This window comes from Dipteris shenzhenensis, chromosome 7 (assembly GCF_047967505.1).
Source record: "Dipteris shenzhenensis isolate YYH24624 ecotype China chromosome 7, Dip_SZ_1.0, whole genome shotgun sequence".
Lineage (NCBI taxonomy): Eukaryota > Viridiplantae > Streptophyta > Polypodiopsida > Gleicheniales > Dipteridaceae > Dipteris > Dipteris shenzhenensis.
The window spans coordinates 6663916-6678292 of record NC_141602.1 but is presented as its reverse complement, the minus strand read 5'-3'; the positions used below and the strand labels follow the sequence as shown (position 1 = coordinate 6678292).

General features: G+C 41.3%; 1 protein-coding gene across 1 annotated transcript; it reads right to left on the bottom strand.

Moving 5' to 3' along the window:
- Positions 1-7669: 7669 nt before the first annotated feature.
- Positions 7670-9953, bottom strand: LOC147899871 (uncharacterized). The gene is made up of 2 exons (XM_087377288.1): positions 9305-9953; positions 7670-9103 (listed from the first exon to the last, which is right to left on the bottom strand). The coding sequence occupies exons 1-2, from the start codon at positions 9801-9803 to the stop codon at positions 7956-7958; spliced, it is 1647 nt and encodes a 548-aa protein (XP_087233414.1). The 5' UTR covers positions 9804-9953; the 3' UTR covers positions 7670-7955.
- Between the last annotated feature and the right edge of the window lie 4424 nt (positions 9954-14377).

Below are 14377 nucleotides of genomic sequence, written 5' to 3'. Positions count from 1 at the left end.
TGATCCAAGTTGCACCACGAAGTAAGCAAATTTTTGAAGATCGAGATGTGGATATGGAGATGCCACTACCAATGCCGGATCCAATTGTTGAATCTAGCGAAGAAGATGTAGATCACCATATGAGCCAAGAGGAAGATGTGCATAATGACATCGCACGGAAGGATGGAGATCATGATATTGACAAAGAAGACAACAATCATCAAGATCAATCACCACACTTAAGCTTTATTGAAGAAGATGATCAAATACTTTTAGGTGAACGTACGATGCTAGAGTACAATGATGATATAGGAGATCAACTCGTTATAGAGTTAGAGATAGACTTGCTTGGTGCCTTAGACTTGGCTCAAGATGAAACAGTTGATGTAAATGCTCTTATTTGATTTTTCTCATCTCAAACTTGGACATGAATATATGAGCTTCAAAGGCTTGATGTACATGCTCTCATTTTTTTATTCTCTATGAGCTCAAACATGTATGAAAATTTAAAAAAATTTGTCATTGGAAAAAACTAACTTTAAAAAAAAAACCTCTCTGTAAAAATGTCGCTATAATATTTTGTATCAGTGTCACTATATAGCGACTTTTAAAAGTCGCTATATAGCGACTTTTAGCAACAGTCGCTATATAGCGACGATTTAGGAAACCCGCTTTTCATACCGATAATTAACGCTAAGCGGGCACTAAACATCGGTACGTAAATGTCGCAATAGGATCCGTGTGTAGTAGTGTATGTAAAAACCCCATATAGCATGTGCGATCAAGGGATATTTAAAAAATCCCCTAAGTATGGACTATTATAACCTATATACACCGTACCCTTTCTGTAAACTCTAAGGCGATTAAAGTATCTCTTATGTATGAAAATTTTCAATTTTTGGATTAAAAAACCCTTATGTACGTAAATTTTTTATGACTCCATAAAAATATCAAACCCCTTCCGTTGATCGCACGTGCTATCTTATATATTTCTTAGTAACCCCCCGGGATATTTTTTAACACTCAAGTATAAGGTCAAGTGAAGAACAGGATAGTACACAAGCCCAACCATGCAATAGATATCTGATTCAAATAAAGCCTTTCGAGAATTTGGATCTTACTCACATTCAGTCCTTTGCAATTTTATCATACCCAAAACATGCATACAGATAAATTGCAGAAACCTTCTGATGTGTATTTTTAAGTGACCATGCAAACCACTTGTGGGCTACTTGTACACTCACCTCTAGATCACTATTTGAGAAAATAGTACTAAGAAAAAGCCTACCTATGTTCATATGCTTTGTTTCGATCATATTGTTGCTGACATACCCATTCTTACAAATGTAGAACTATTTTTTTTCTATGCATGTTTTCTATTCGTAAACAATAGTATTTTAAATATTAATGATATACTGAAAGAAATTAGGAAGTTTGAAAAAAGCATTGTTGAATTCTTGGATTTGAAATGTCAACATGTTTTGTTTCTTTTGTTATGTGTGTCTATACTACTCTCTCTCTCTCTGTCTCTCTTTCTCTCTCTCTCTCTCTCTCTCTCTCTCTCTCTCTCTCTCTCTCTCTCTCTCTTTGTCTCTCCCTACTCTTGCTCCCAACTCACACACCTTCATCTCCTACATACCCTTCTCGCTCACTCTCCTTGCCTCTCCTTTTGTTGTTAGGAGCTTGGACTCCCACTTTTCCCACTTCTAGGAGCTACAGGAGCTTATGGGCTTCACCTAGCCATTTCTTTCTCTCCATCCACTATTTTGCTTGCAAGTGAGTTCCATTATCCATCCTATTATTCTTGATTCTAAGCAATATGTATTTTTTCTTTCCATTTGTGGGTATTAAATCTTGACATTTGTCTATTTTTGGTATTCAAATAAGCTAGGATGCATGTCTTTTTGAAAAGAGGAAAACATGAATTTCTAAGGGATGTTATGCTTGTTTTTTCTCCAAACCTCCCTCTTGTTTTCATTCATGGCAAGAAAAGGAACTTTGAAAGAGATGAAGTAGAGAGGTCCGCGTACGATAGCAAACCCCTTTAAATCATATGTTGAAACTGTCAACACGTCTAAAGAAATAAATAATTATAATCATATTGAAAATAAATAAACACAAAATAAATAACGATGAGGTGTAAATGAATGGACACACCGAATCACATTGTGCTCGTAGGAGCCCAATCCAGCCAAGCCCTTTTTGTCCATACATGACGACTGATCGCGATAGTCTATCACGATGGCCCAGCAAACATGAACTATAAGGTTGACAAATTAAAAGAGAAGAATTACCAACCATGGAAGATGGCCATGGAGCTGCTCTTGCAGAAACTCGACCTGCTCAAAGCTCGGGGGGGTTCACTATGTATAAACCCTCTATATCACGTGCATTCAAGGCCTATATTTAAAGTCCCTTATCTATAAAAAATTTTATGAATAAAATGTACCCCTTTTCTATACAAATCTCTAAATTTTTTCAAAACTATTTTAAATAGTCCCTTACGTATATTTATTTCAGTAAATTTTAGAAATAAAAAAAATCCTTCTGTTGAACTCACGTGATAGGGTTACATATGATGAGTGACCCCCCCGAGGCTCAAAGTCGTAGATGGAACAACAGTATGCCCCAACCCAACAATGGCGGCTAATGCTAAGGCAGTTTTCGAATGGAAGGAAAAAGACCTCAATGCAAATCTTGATATCTTGCTCTACATGGAGGTACTCAAAGGCAGATGATGAGAACTCTGACCACTGCAAACGCAATTTGGACTCAATTACAACAAACTTATGAACACAGATGTTTCGTCCCAAATTGCCTATTTGAAGAAACTAGTGAAGGTCAATATGACTGAAGAAGATGTCGTACCTATATTTCTTCAGACATGGCAAACTACCATGGATGATCTAACCCTCTCAGGATTGGTTTTTGAACAAAAAGTTCAAGTGCTAATCCTTCTCGCCTCGTTGCCCCCTTCGTGGCAACCCTTCATCACTACACAAATCACACAAGCAAACCTCACCATTCCGCTCATCCTCTCTGCTATTCAACGCCAAATATTCCAAAAACATAGGAAATCAAAAACCAACCGATATCAAAATTGGACTTCAAACTCACACAAAAACGCCAATCAAACATCTACATGCCCCTCTAATCAATCTAATCCAAATTCCCATTTCCGGCTACTCAAACCTCAATGCCAAATTTGCAAGAAAAATCATGAAACACGTGACTATTGGTTTAATGCGAAGAACAAAGGAAAATCCCCATCGAGGGGATACGCTCATTGCGCCTCTGATTCAGATAGCCAACCCGATTCCCCTTATGAGGATGATAACTAGTTAGATATTTATGACGGTCCGTCTCATGAAGATGTCCTATTCAGCAATACACTTACCTGAGTCACTAAAATCCACCTGGATTTTAGATACGGGAGCGACTTGCCATCTAACATCAAGGTTAGAATGGCCAACTAGTAGAAAAACCCATTGAAATCCAATTCGGCGACAATGGCACTCAAAACGATATTGGTACTGCAAGCGTCCATATCGAACTCTCGGATGGCAATCTTGTCCAAATTGACAACATCTTCTACGTACCTATGATCGCAAAGAATTTGATCTCTGTGAGTAAACTCACGGACCCTAATACGTCTGTGAAGTTTCATCACTCCCATTGCACAATTCTTCACCGTCTACGCTCAGGCCGCAACGATGCAGTATCATGTTTGAAATATGGAAGGCTCTTACTTTCTGGGCTAAACACCTACCCCTGCCCATGAAATCTATACAATTACACACGGAACATCCACCCAGTACAAAACGTTACTGTGGCATTACCGTCTCGGACACTTGAACCTACAAACGATGAAATACATTTCCCAACAAAAACTCGCGTCCAATTATCATCTTCCCTCCACAAGCCATTTATCCCTCTACGAAGGATGTATCTACGGTAAACTTGCCAATTCCAAGTTCCCCACGAATCAAACAAAAACCACAAAAGCACTTCAAATTATACACTCAGATCTCTGTGAATTACCCTCGATATCACTCTCACAAAACAAATACTTTATTACCTTCATCGACAACTTCACAAGATTCACATTCGTCTCCTTCTTAAAAACCTTGCAAGCACTCCGACACTATTTTAAACCATTTCAAGGCCTACAAACAACTCGTTCAAAAACCAAATTTCTTACAACATCAAAATGCTATGCTGCAAATGTATAACGGTGGCGAATACACTTCCCACCAATTCCGCACATATTGTGGCGAACAAGGAATACGACAACGATCAACCATTCCTGATACACCACAAGAAAACTCCATCGCCTAAAGGAAAAATCGCTCCTTCATGTCCATGCTCAAGATAGCAAGCTTGCCCAATTCCTTCTTGGAAGAAGCAATTGCTACTACATGCTTCATTCAAAACCGCGTATACCATCGTAGTATTAGAGCAATCCCGTACACACTCTGGTTCAACAGACTTCCAAATTATGCACCACTCAGAATCTTCGGTCCATCGCTTATGCCTTTGTTCTAGCGGCTCATCGAAATAAACTCCAAGATTGTGCAATCAAGACGATGTTCGTAGGCCATGGTGAGCCCCATATCATGGAGTTGAAGGGTATCGACTATTTGATCCTCAATGACATCGCTTCCTCTTCTTACAAACGATCATCTTCGATGAGGAATCTTTGCTCTCCATACCTGCACCGAATTTCACAGATGAGGCCTCACCTTCAAACACTACAACTCTGGCTCAATCCCCATCCAACAATAACACAATACCACAGACCCTTACAGACCAACCAAACTCCGATCAACGCACGACCTCCATGACTTGGCGGGCTCCCATTGATCCTGTACCAATTGTTCCGCCACCCATTCACCCACTCCCAAACGAGTCATCTTCGATACTCATCCAGAACCACAAATGTGTGACCAGCAGGATAGCGCACATAACAACCGCCCAGTTCATGGGCGCCATGACATGCGGGTGATCAGTTTGCATGGACACCACGTGTCATCTAAAATACGCCCTCCTTGGCGTCCCACTAGACCCTTAAACACCCCACGCCCTCATTCATGTGCTATCACTCCACCAATCAGCAATGCACACGTGCCAGCCTCCACTACCACCTCTTTACCAATGCCCTCACCATCCAATTCACCAATACCAAATCCCCATGATTCCCCTTTACAACCCCACACAGCTCATGAGACAATTTCTACCACCTTAACCCTACCCGATGACCCCTTTCATCAAACTTCACGTACTCTGTCATTATCTGACCTTTATAGCACAAGACATCATCTCCACGTCCTCTTCGCAAACCATAGTTACTCATCTGAATTTGTCTATTATGCCGTATCTAAGTCTCCTACCACAGCTATTACAGATGATCCCGTCTTCGTGCCAGAGGCCCTTCAGGGTCCTAATTCTGACTCTTGGCAGTCTGCTATGAAAGATGAGATTGGTTCTCTTGAAGGCAATCAAACCTGGTCTCTCATTCCACTGCCACTTGATCGACACCCAATAATTTATAAGTGGATATTTTGACGCAAGCTTCAACCAGACGATTCGGTTACTTGCTATACAGCCCGCTTAGTAGCTCGAGGCTTTACTCAAATCTCCAGCATTGATTACCAAGAAACATTCTCTCCTGTGCTCTGTATGGCCTCCTTCCATATTCTCCTTGCACTTGCCACAACCTTTGACCTCGAAATGCACCATACAGACATCTTTTCTCCACAACAACTTACTAGAAGAACTCTACATGGAGCAACCACCATATTTTGTTGATGGTGAGCACCCAAACTACGTCTGCTGCCTCCAACACTCACTCTACAATTTGAAGCAATCTCCACATCTTTGGTTCCAATGCTTCAACAATTTCATGCTACAAACCGGGTATTCTTGTCTCCTAATAGAAACTAATATTTACATAAGTCATACATTTAACTCATTTCTTTCGTTGCATTATATGTCGATGACATTCCACTAATCCATTCTAGTAACCAAGTCATCAAAATGCAAAAAAAGAAATATATGCCGCATTTGCCATCACTGATCTTGGCCCTCTCACATACTTCTTAGGCATTCAAGTTACACGTGATAGGACACAAGGCACACTACTCGTACATCAAACCAAGTTTATTGATGAAATCCTTCATCAAGTTGGATTAGGCGCTCTCAAACCCGCACACACACACACCCCCGTCACTTGTAAATTATCACTAGCTCATTGCCCCACCTTTGACCACGAAAAACAATTCATGCAACAATTTCCCTACAGTGAATTTATTAGAAAATTGTGTTACTTATTCACTGGCACACATCTTGACATATGTCATGGTATAAATTTCCTTTCCCGCTTCATGCATATGAATCTTGGCTATAAAAATTGGAAAGCACTCCTTCGTGTTTTATGCTATCTAAGTTTCACATGCAATTGCGGCATATAGTATACAAGTCATCACACTCCTCGTCAATGTCTCACCTCCCTTATAGGATGGTCTGACTCCGATTGGGGGGGAGAAATTGATACACAACGGTGTACTGTTGGATTTACTTATGTGATTGCACATGGGACAGTTACTTGGCAATCAAAGAACCAAACTTTAGAAGACCATTTGGGACATGAGGATTCCTAAAAACATTCATGCCCCTCTCTAGCTCATCCTCCACAAAGTAGTGTGGACAGACAATAAAGGGGAGAACATTGGCAAAGGTGATGACAATGTAAAAGGTGCCCAGGTCCTAGGGAGGAAATCTTTCATTTCTTTGTAGCTTGCATTGTTGCTAGAAATGTTTGGAAATTAGTGTAGATGCATATAGGAGAGCCCATCAACTTGAATGATATTATGCTAACGGATGCCCAATATCTTGCAAGCAATTCAAAGCACTTGGAGAAAACAAAGCATGTCGGTCTGAAGTATCATTTCATTTGAGAAATGATCTAAGAAAAGAAGTTAAAGTTGGAACACCCATCGACGGATTTGATGTGGGACTTCCTAACAAAGCTGTTGCCTACTCCGAAACACGAGTCTTGTTGTACTAATCTTATAGGACTTAGAAGAGTAGAGCTAGATAACTAATATGATAAGCATTAAGACGGAGTAAAGAAATAAATAATTCTAATCATATTGAAATTAAATAAACACAAAACAAATATCGATGAGGCGTAAACGAATGGACACTCCGAATCGTCAAACACTATGTAAACATTCAACACATCAATACAACAATCCCGTTCAAGCTTCTTGTGTGTATGTTCAATTTCTACAGGGTCCATCATGAAAAAATATAAAGCAACATATTCAGCATCTTAGGGTTTATTGAATGGACAGAAATCAAAGAATTTGCTAATCTTAATTCATGACAACGACAGTCAATTCTACTTTACAATAAGTCTATGCTACAGATTTGTTTTGAATGGTCTTTTTTTTTTCTGGGAGCTATAATACGAGAAGTGAGTAGATGCTACAGAGTCGTGCCCCTTACGTTTCAAAAACATTGTGTTTCTCAAAACGTAGCACAGATTTGCCAACTGGAGGCCATGGAGGAGATTAGCCTTCCACATAATTTGTTTTCATTGGGCCAGGCATGCGTCCAAATATCCTTTTGGAAATAGAGTTTCGGCAATCGTCAATTACGAATTTGCATATCTATTTATGTTCTTGAGATTAGTGTAGCGCTAATAGACAAGGCAGTAGGAATATCAGATAAGAACAGGTGCAACGTAAGCAGCAAGATTCAGAAAATAACGTAATACTTTTTACTACTCTATGAAATCAAAGTTCTTTTGCAATACGGACCAGAAAAGAAATCTGAATAGCATCATCTATGAAACGGAGAAGATGGCGCTACAGATGGATTGCCCAGCATGACAGAGTGGCACGTTTCTTTGGAGTTTCACACTTAGTCAGATGCTGGGTGAGCTTTGTGATACCTGGGAATTCAAGTTATACTCATCTGTTTGGAGAACTATTCTGAGGAAGCCATTCGGGAGGAAGATTACCAGGAAGTTGTCCAGAGTTGGAAGTTCCAGGGCTGGCTCCTCCAGTCCAATGTTGTGAATGAAAAAATATTTGAGAACCATCGGAAAACCTTTGAGACCCTTGTGAAGCTTCTCTTTGGGGAGGCTGCGACAAGAGATTACCTGTTTCCTGAAAATGAAGTCTGTGGTCAAGCTCTTGTAAGCTTTCCTGGTCTAGTAGCTGAGCCGTGAATCTGTCTTCAATGCTGAGGACGTGGCTTCCAGGGCTATTAGTAGAAACAAGAGACCCATCCAAATCCCTCTTCATGCCCAGCGAACTGAAGGCAAAATCTGTCGTTGCACGCAATGCTGGAAGATACACTGGAAACTCGGGATGTCTATCATGGTCCATATATGCTAAAAACTGGGGAGGGACCATCTGAGAGGAACAGATAGTTTGCATGGAAGGATGCTGACCTTGAATAGACGATCCGGAGAAAGAAGGTCTAGATAGCTGGAAGTCCAACGGTTTCGGCTGCGAACGGGCCATCGGTTCTTGAAGCACCGATACATGAGGATTTAAGACGGGCTGAGACTGTTGTGCAAGCGAGTAGCCAACATTGGAAGCTTCATAAGAATCCCTGCCTAGCTTCGTATCATGATCCATAAGGTCATTAAAGCTTGGAAATGCTGTCCCATCAGCCCAAGCTCGGCTAGAGAGGTTCTGGCCATAAACTGGTAAACCTCTTTCTGCGTGATCCATGGACGAAGTAGAGCGCTGTGTGGGAAATGATATAAAGAACCGCTGTCTCTGCACCCTTAGAAGATCTAACTGTTGTTGCAATCTCTCGGGGAAATTGAGCTTGGCTCTGGAGCCCCTGAAATTTAAGGCAGCTTTGTCGTAAGCTAGCGCGGCCTCTTCCGCTGTCTCGAACGTCCCTAACCATACACGAGCGGCTTTCTTCGGATCGCGAATCTCCGCTGCCCATTTTCCCCAAGGTCGTTGCCTCACACCCCTGTATCGCCGTTTCCTGCATGGCTCCTCAATCTGATCGCCTTTGCTATCTGGATCCGTTTGCGTACTCTCCGCTTTGCTATCTGGATCCGTTTGCGTACCCTGCGGAGACTGCTCTTCTTCGTCTGTGTTTGCAAATCAAGGATCAGTAAACCCTAAAAAACACAGGATCTTTCTTTGTTCATGACTTTGTGGCATGAAAACTTGCAAAATCTAAGCAAATCATACTACAGCCATTAAATCCCAATCGATGGCAGCCAAGGCTCACACACGCTCAAAGCTTGACATGCGTGAAGACCCGAGAGACTCAAAGAGGCTAGACGTACCTAGGATTTTCATCGACGACGCGGCTGGTAGCTTCTCGTCGGTCGAATCTGCTCTGCGAGGCTGATTGTGCATGCTGTGGTCAAATTGCCTTAGATTGTCGGAAGCGAATCGCCAAACTCCTCCTGCATCCAGCGGCGGACCCCTGTCTTCCTCCGCCTTGACCACAGGACTAGCTCGGCCACCAAAACGAAGAGAATACTCTGGCGCTGTAGCTGTTTCCAAAAAATCACCGGGATCAAAGACCTTTCCTCCCGTCAGACCAGGAACTAGCGTCGAGCCACTGGATTTTTCAGGAGCTGGGTCGCCCGAGGCTCGATCCGAGGCTCGTGGAACAGTGCAAGCTGAAGCAAGAGAAAGGGCAGAAATGATCTTTGACATCTCTGCTCTTCGAGAGGATACATCTCTCAGACCAGGTATATCCAGACCTGGTTCTACATAGGGTTGGGGACTGCCTGAAAGCCAGGATTCTTCAGCTTCACTCGCCACTTTCATGCACATGAGAACACCTCCTCACAATGATCGCCGTGGTATGACACAGCACTGAACGCCTAGGCTTCCTTGTCTTTTGATTCTCGCACAGCGCCGCGTCTATAAAGCAACCCTTGTGGTCACACGAACAAAGCTGAACCCTGGAGCCAGGTGCACTACGGTCAGCAACGTAGGAACATGCATTCAAATGTGAATCGAGGAAGACTTTTCGTGGATGCGGCAGATACCCAGAAGCAGTCCAATGGCGGCCGGCTACATGTGGAGCGCAACCGGACACCGTCTAGGATCAGAACAGAGGTATGCGGACTCCAGAGTATGACTCGGCAGGGTGTGATTAAAGGTCAAGAGCCTTGCAAGGGTCAAGGGCTATTGTTTGAAAGAGATAGATGCCACGGCACGTGCGCGAACTAGCATGCATTACGGGAAGTAGTTGAAAGGCGGCTGGGAATACAATTGTTCTGTTGGCCGGCTTCCTGTGTAACACGAACACCCACCAGACATGGAGAACTCTTCTCCTCCACCTATGGATTCGGACAGGAAACTGGCTAGAGCGAGCAGTGGGAAACTTTCTGAGAGTCTGTATGTAATAGGTATATATGAAAAAGAACGAGAGGGGGAGCCAATGAGAGACGGTGCTATATCCTATCTGAATGTCTGGCGGATCTCTCTTTCACACACGCACGTCCGCCGGTAGAAAATTCCATACGCATGTGCTAGCCTAGGCGCCTAGGAGAAGCCAGACGCAGGAGGGAGCGAAGCCATGCAATGGCAGAAGACAAAGGTTGACAGTTCTTATAAGTTGGGGTAGGGTAGGCGACACAGACAAAACCACGAGGGGAGATGGGAAAGGTGCCAAAAGAAGGGCATGAGATACACCGACGGGTGCGAAGAGAAAGAGAGAGGGAGAGAGCAGAATTTGAATAAGCGCGAAGGAGAATGGGTGCGTTGGAATGCTATTTGACACGTTGCTAATACTGATAGCGGTGGTGGTGGTGGTGGTGCTCAGTGCTGCTCCAATTGCATGGGCGGTAAGCTTGGCGCCGCACGTAAATGTAGATTTCCACACATCAGCACTGACATAAGCTCCACGTTGCAGCACAAACCTTTCTCCACGCCACCCTCGCTCCAAGTCAACATCCACCCTTTTCCTCACTTCACCCCTTGTCAATTTTATCCCTCCTTACAGCACCACGCGTGGTTTGCAAACCACCCTCTCCCTATCCCCAACTCGTTGCTGCTTCAGCCCACGTATTCTAAAGGCACAACAAAATTTTAGTCGGTTTTTTTCAAATTTAGGCTGTGCAAAATACACTAAAGGGCGGTTTTTTTCTAGCACTACTTCAGCCCTTCTTCATCAGCACAAAAACCAGGTTTTCCTTCCAAATGAACGCAAATTCAAATTCTTGGTTTGCAACTCCCCCATTCGCGTGAAGAGGCTCTTACACCTCAACCTAGCACACTACCCATCTATCATAGCCCTTCCCTTCAACCCATACAAGATATTGTCTTCACTCTCCACAACCTTCCAACTTCAAGTTGGATTATGCTGAAATAATTGTACCACACAATTTCACCTCTTGGCCATCATAAATAGTGGCCCTTGTAAGAATCTCTAGGCTCGTTGGGTTACGAGATTAGTGTAAACTATAACTGCCTCACAAATGGATGACTAGTAAATGTTGGCTAGCTGTGGAATGCATGTCATGGTAGTTGTATAAGCACCTGAACTGACAATGGCTTGAAACATTTACATATCCATTGTTGAGGCGTGCAAAAATAACCAATACCACAACCTCACCAAGAATGCCTCTTACAAGAAGTCCATCAAAATGCTTAGTAGAGTCACCCACAAATATTCAAAGTCATACTAATTAAGGACAACTCTAATTCACAAGCAACACCACACATCACAAATTTAAGAGGCCACATGTCACAAATACAACATTAAGAGAAAGATATTCAAACGCAACTCACATGAAAAACTATATACAAACAATGTTGCCACACATTTCTCTAGTGGAGATAATCTTAAGAACCCTTCTCCTAGTGTAGTCAAGACAAATAGTCATTAGATAGCAAGGCAGTCGATGGGACTCCCTCTTTCTTTCACAAAAGAGTTCATGAGCACCCGGTGGTTGAAAAAATTAGAGAATGGAGGCCTAGTGGGCACTCCCTCTTTCTTTACATGGATTGATGAAAAAAGAGTGAGAAAGGAGCATTCTCCAAAAGTAGCTTACTATATTTTATTTTATTTTTATAATATGGAAAAACATCATCTCAGTCTCCCTTATAGGGCTCCTCTATGATGATCAAGCAAATCTATTGAAGGAGTGCTAATAAACCACCCCATACAATTGAAGCCTTTGAAAGCAAGGCTGATATTAAATATGAGCTAATCCTACCCTTGAAACTTGCATTAAGGGACATATTATATAATAACTTCAATTTTTAGAGGGATAGATTAGCATGCCCTTCATACCAAAGTGGTACACTCTCCATAGTGTCAAGATAATAAGGGCTCAGCGACTCTATCCCTCATGAATCCCAATATCCCTTGTTCTTTCCTTGCAATTTCTAGATGTAATTATTTTAAGCTAGTAACGTTCATTATCCCCAAGTGGGCTAGGAAAATTCAACACTATAGCCATAGAAAAGTACTGTCACAATAAATGTTTTGGTGAAATAACATTGCTTTTAATGATAGTAAACCCTAATGCTACCTCTTCCCATTTTCAACAAGGCTCTCTTGGCTAGCCACGCATGATTTTCCCTACTCACATACCATCTAGGTCCACGAGGCAAAACCTCCTCTTAGAAGCTTTGTGGTTGTGTTAACCATGTATATCCATTGTTAAACTTGTTTCATCCAATCTTGCAAACTGACTGATCATATGTCCTCTACCTGGCCATCGCTATAATTCAATCTCTATGGTCCATTATATCATTGTGTGTCTTTGAAGTCAAAACGTGAACAGTGACATCAACATTCTACAAGTACAGTACACATGTATTAAGAATGTATGTGTATAATGTAGAGGTCAAACATGGTAAAGAGTTCAACCATAGTGTTTGTGTTTAATATAAAGTTCAAAAATGGTGAAGACTAGAATGGAATAGGATAAATAAGTAAAAGTCCACCAATATACCACAAAAAGGAATTCCTTGACATAGACCATTCCAAATATGGAGGATTATCCTCATAGGTGATGTCACAAGATTGATCCATATATACCCTTGTTGAAGTGAATGACAATATATATATAGAATAATGCCATGCCATCAGTTGCTCTCCTTTTTTACAATTCCTTGAATGCATGTACCAAAATCAAGTGAGAATGGTCATTTTGTGAAAATTCCAACTCTAATAGAAACACATGTTCCACATTCTAAGTGGCTACTAGTATTCTTCCACACACACTAAGATTATTCTTTGTAGAAGTAGATCCAATCCTTGCATGTGAAAACAAAAGTTAATTTATTGGTGCACTAAGTACATCACATTGAGTTTTCAAAGCAAACACATATATTTCAACCTTAGTTTGACTAATGACATAAATAATGCTTGTGCCATAACTTTCATGGAATGAACGATGAAGGTGATAATAAGTCAAATACAATGTTCCATCAACAACCTTAGTCCTTGCAAATCATAGACACTAACTTTTTGGTCTCACATTAGACAAGATATGCACCTAAAAGGTTAAGGGGCTCATAAGAATTCGATTATAAAATGGATGAAGTGGATGAATTTCCTATTCTTTCATAAAAATATTTGTGATAAGTTGCACTATTGCAAGGTCTCATATTCCATAAAGAGGTATGTTATTTTGAATATTTTTATTTGCCTTTTGGATGGGGTAGATGCAATTCTTACCTAATGTAATTGTGTGAAGTTGTGGTGGAACAGATCCATTGGATAATCTCAAATAATCTAAGGACGTGCATGCTACATCTCTTTCATGACAACAGATCTAAAATACTATGATGGAGAATAGTGTGAGACACTATTCTCCATCCTAATCAAATATCCTAGCCAAAGATGCATGTTCTCCATTGCATTTTCAAAATCTCAATCCAAGGGCATGCAAATGGCACCATCGAGTGATTAAATCTAGATGAGATCTAATCATCCCAATGAGAGCAGTAATGCCAAGGACTTTCAAGGGATATGAAATTTTAATTAAAAAGAGTGATTTAATTGATTAATATGTTTTCCAAAAAAAATCATTGAAAATGTTGCCCGATCAAGGATTTCTCCCCTTGGTGATTGGTGGATTTGTCAATGCCCATCACTCGGGGGGGTCACTTAGTGTAAGATGCATATATCATGTGCATTCAAGACCTCTTTTAGAAACCCTTATGTAACGAGTTTATGATAATTTTTACTATCCCCTTTGTAATTTTTGATGAAATTATAAAATCCAATTCTGTAAATGTATTTTTTTAAGGAGAACTTAAAAAACATCCTTTTGTTAGAGGCACATGGCAAACACACTTCAAGCACCTATGTAGTGTTATTGAACCTTCACTGGAAAATTGAGTTCAACACAAACATGCAATGAAGGAGGCTCCTAGACAAGGTT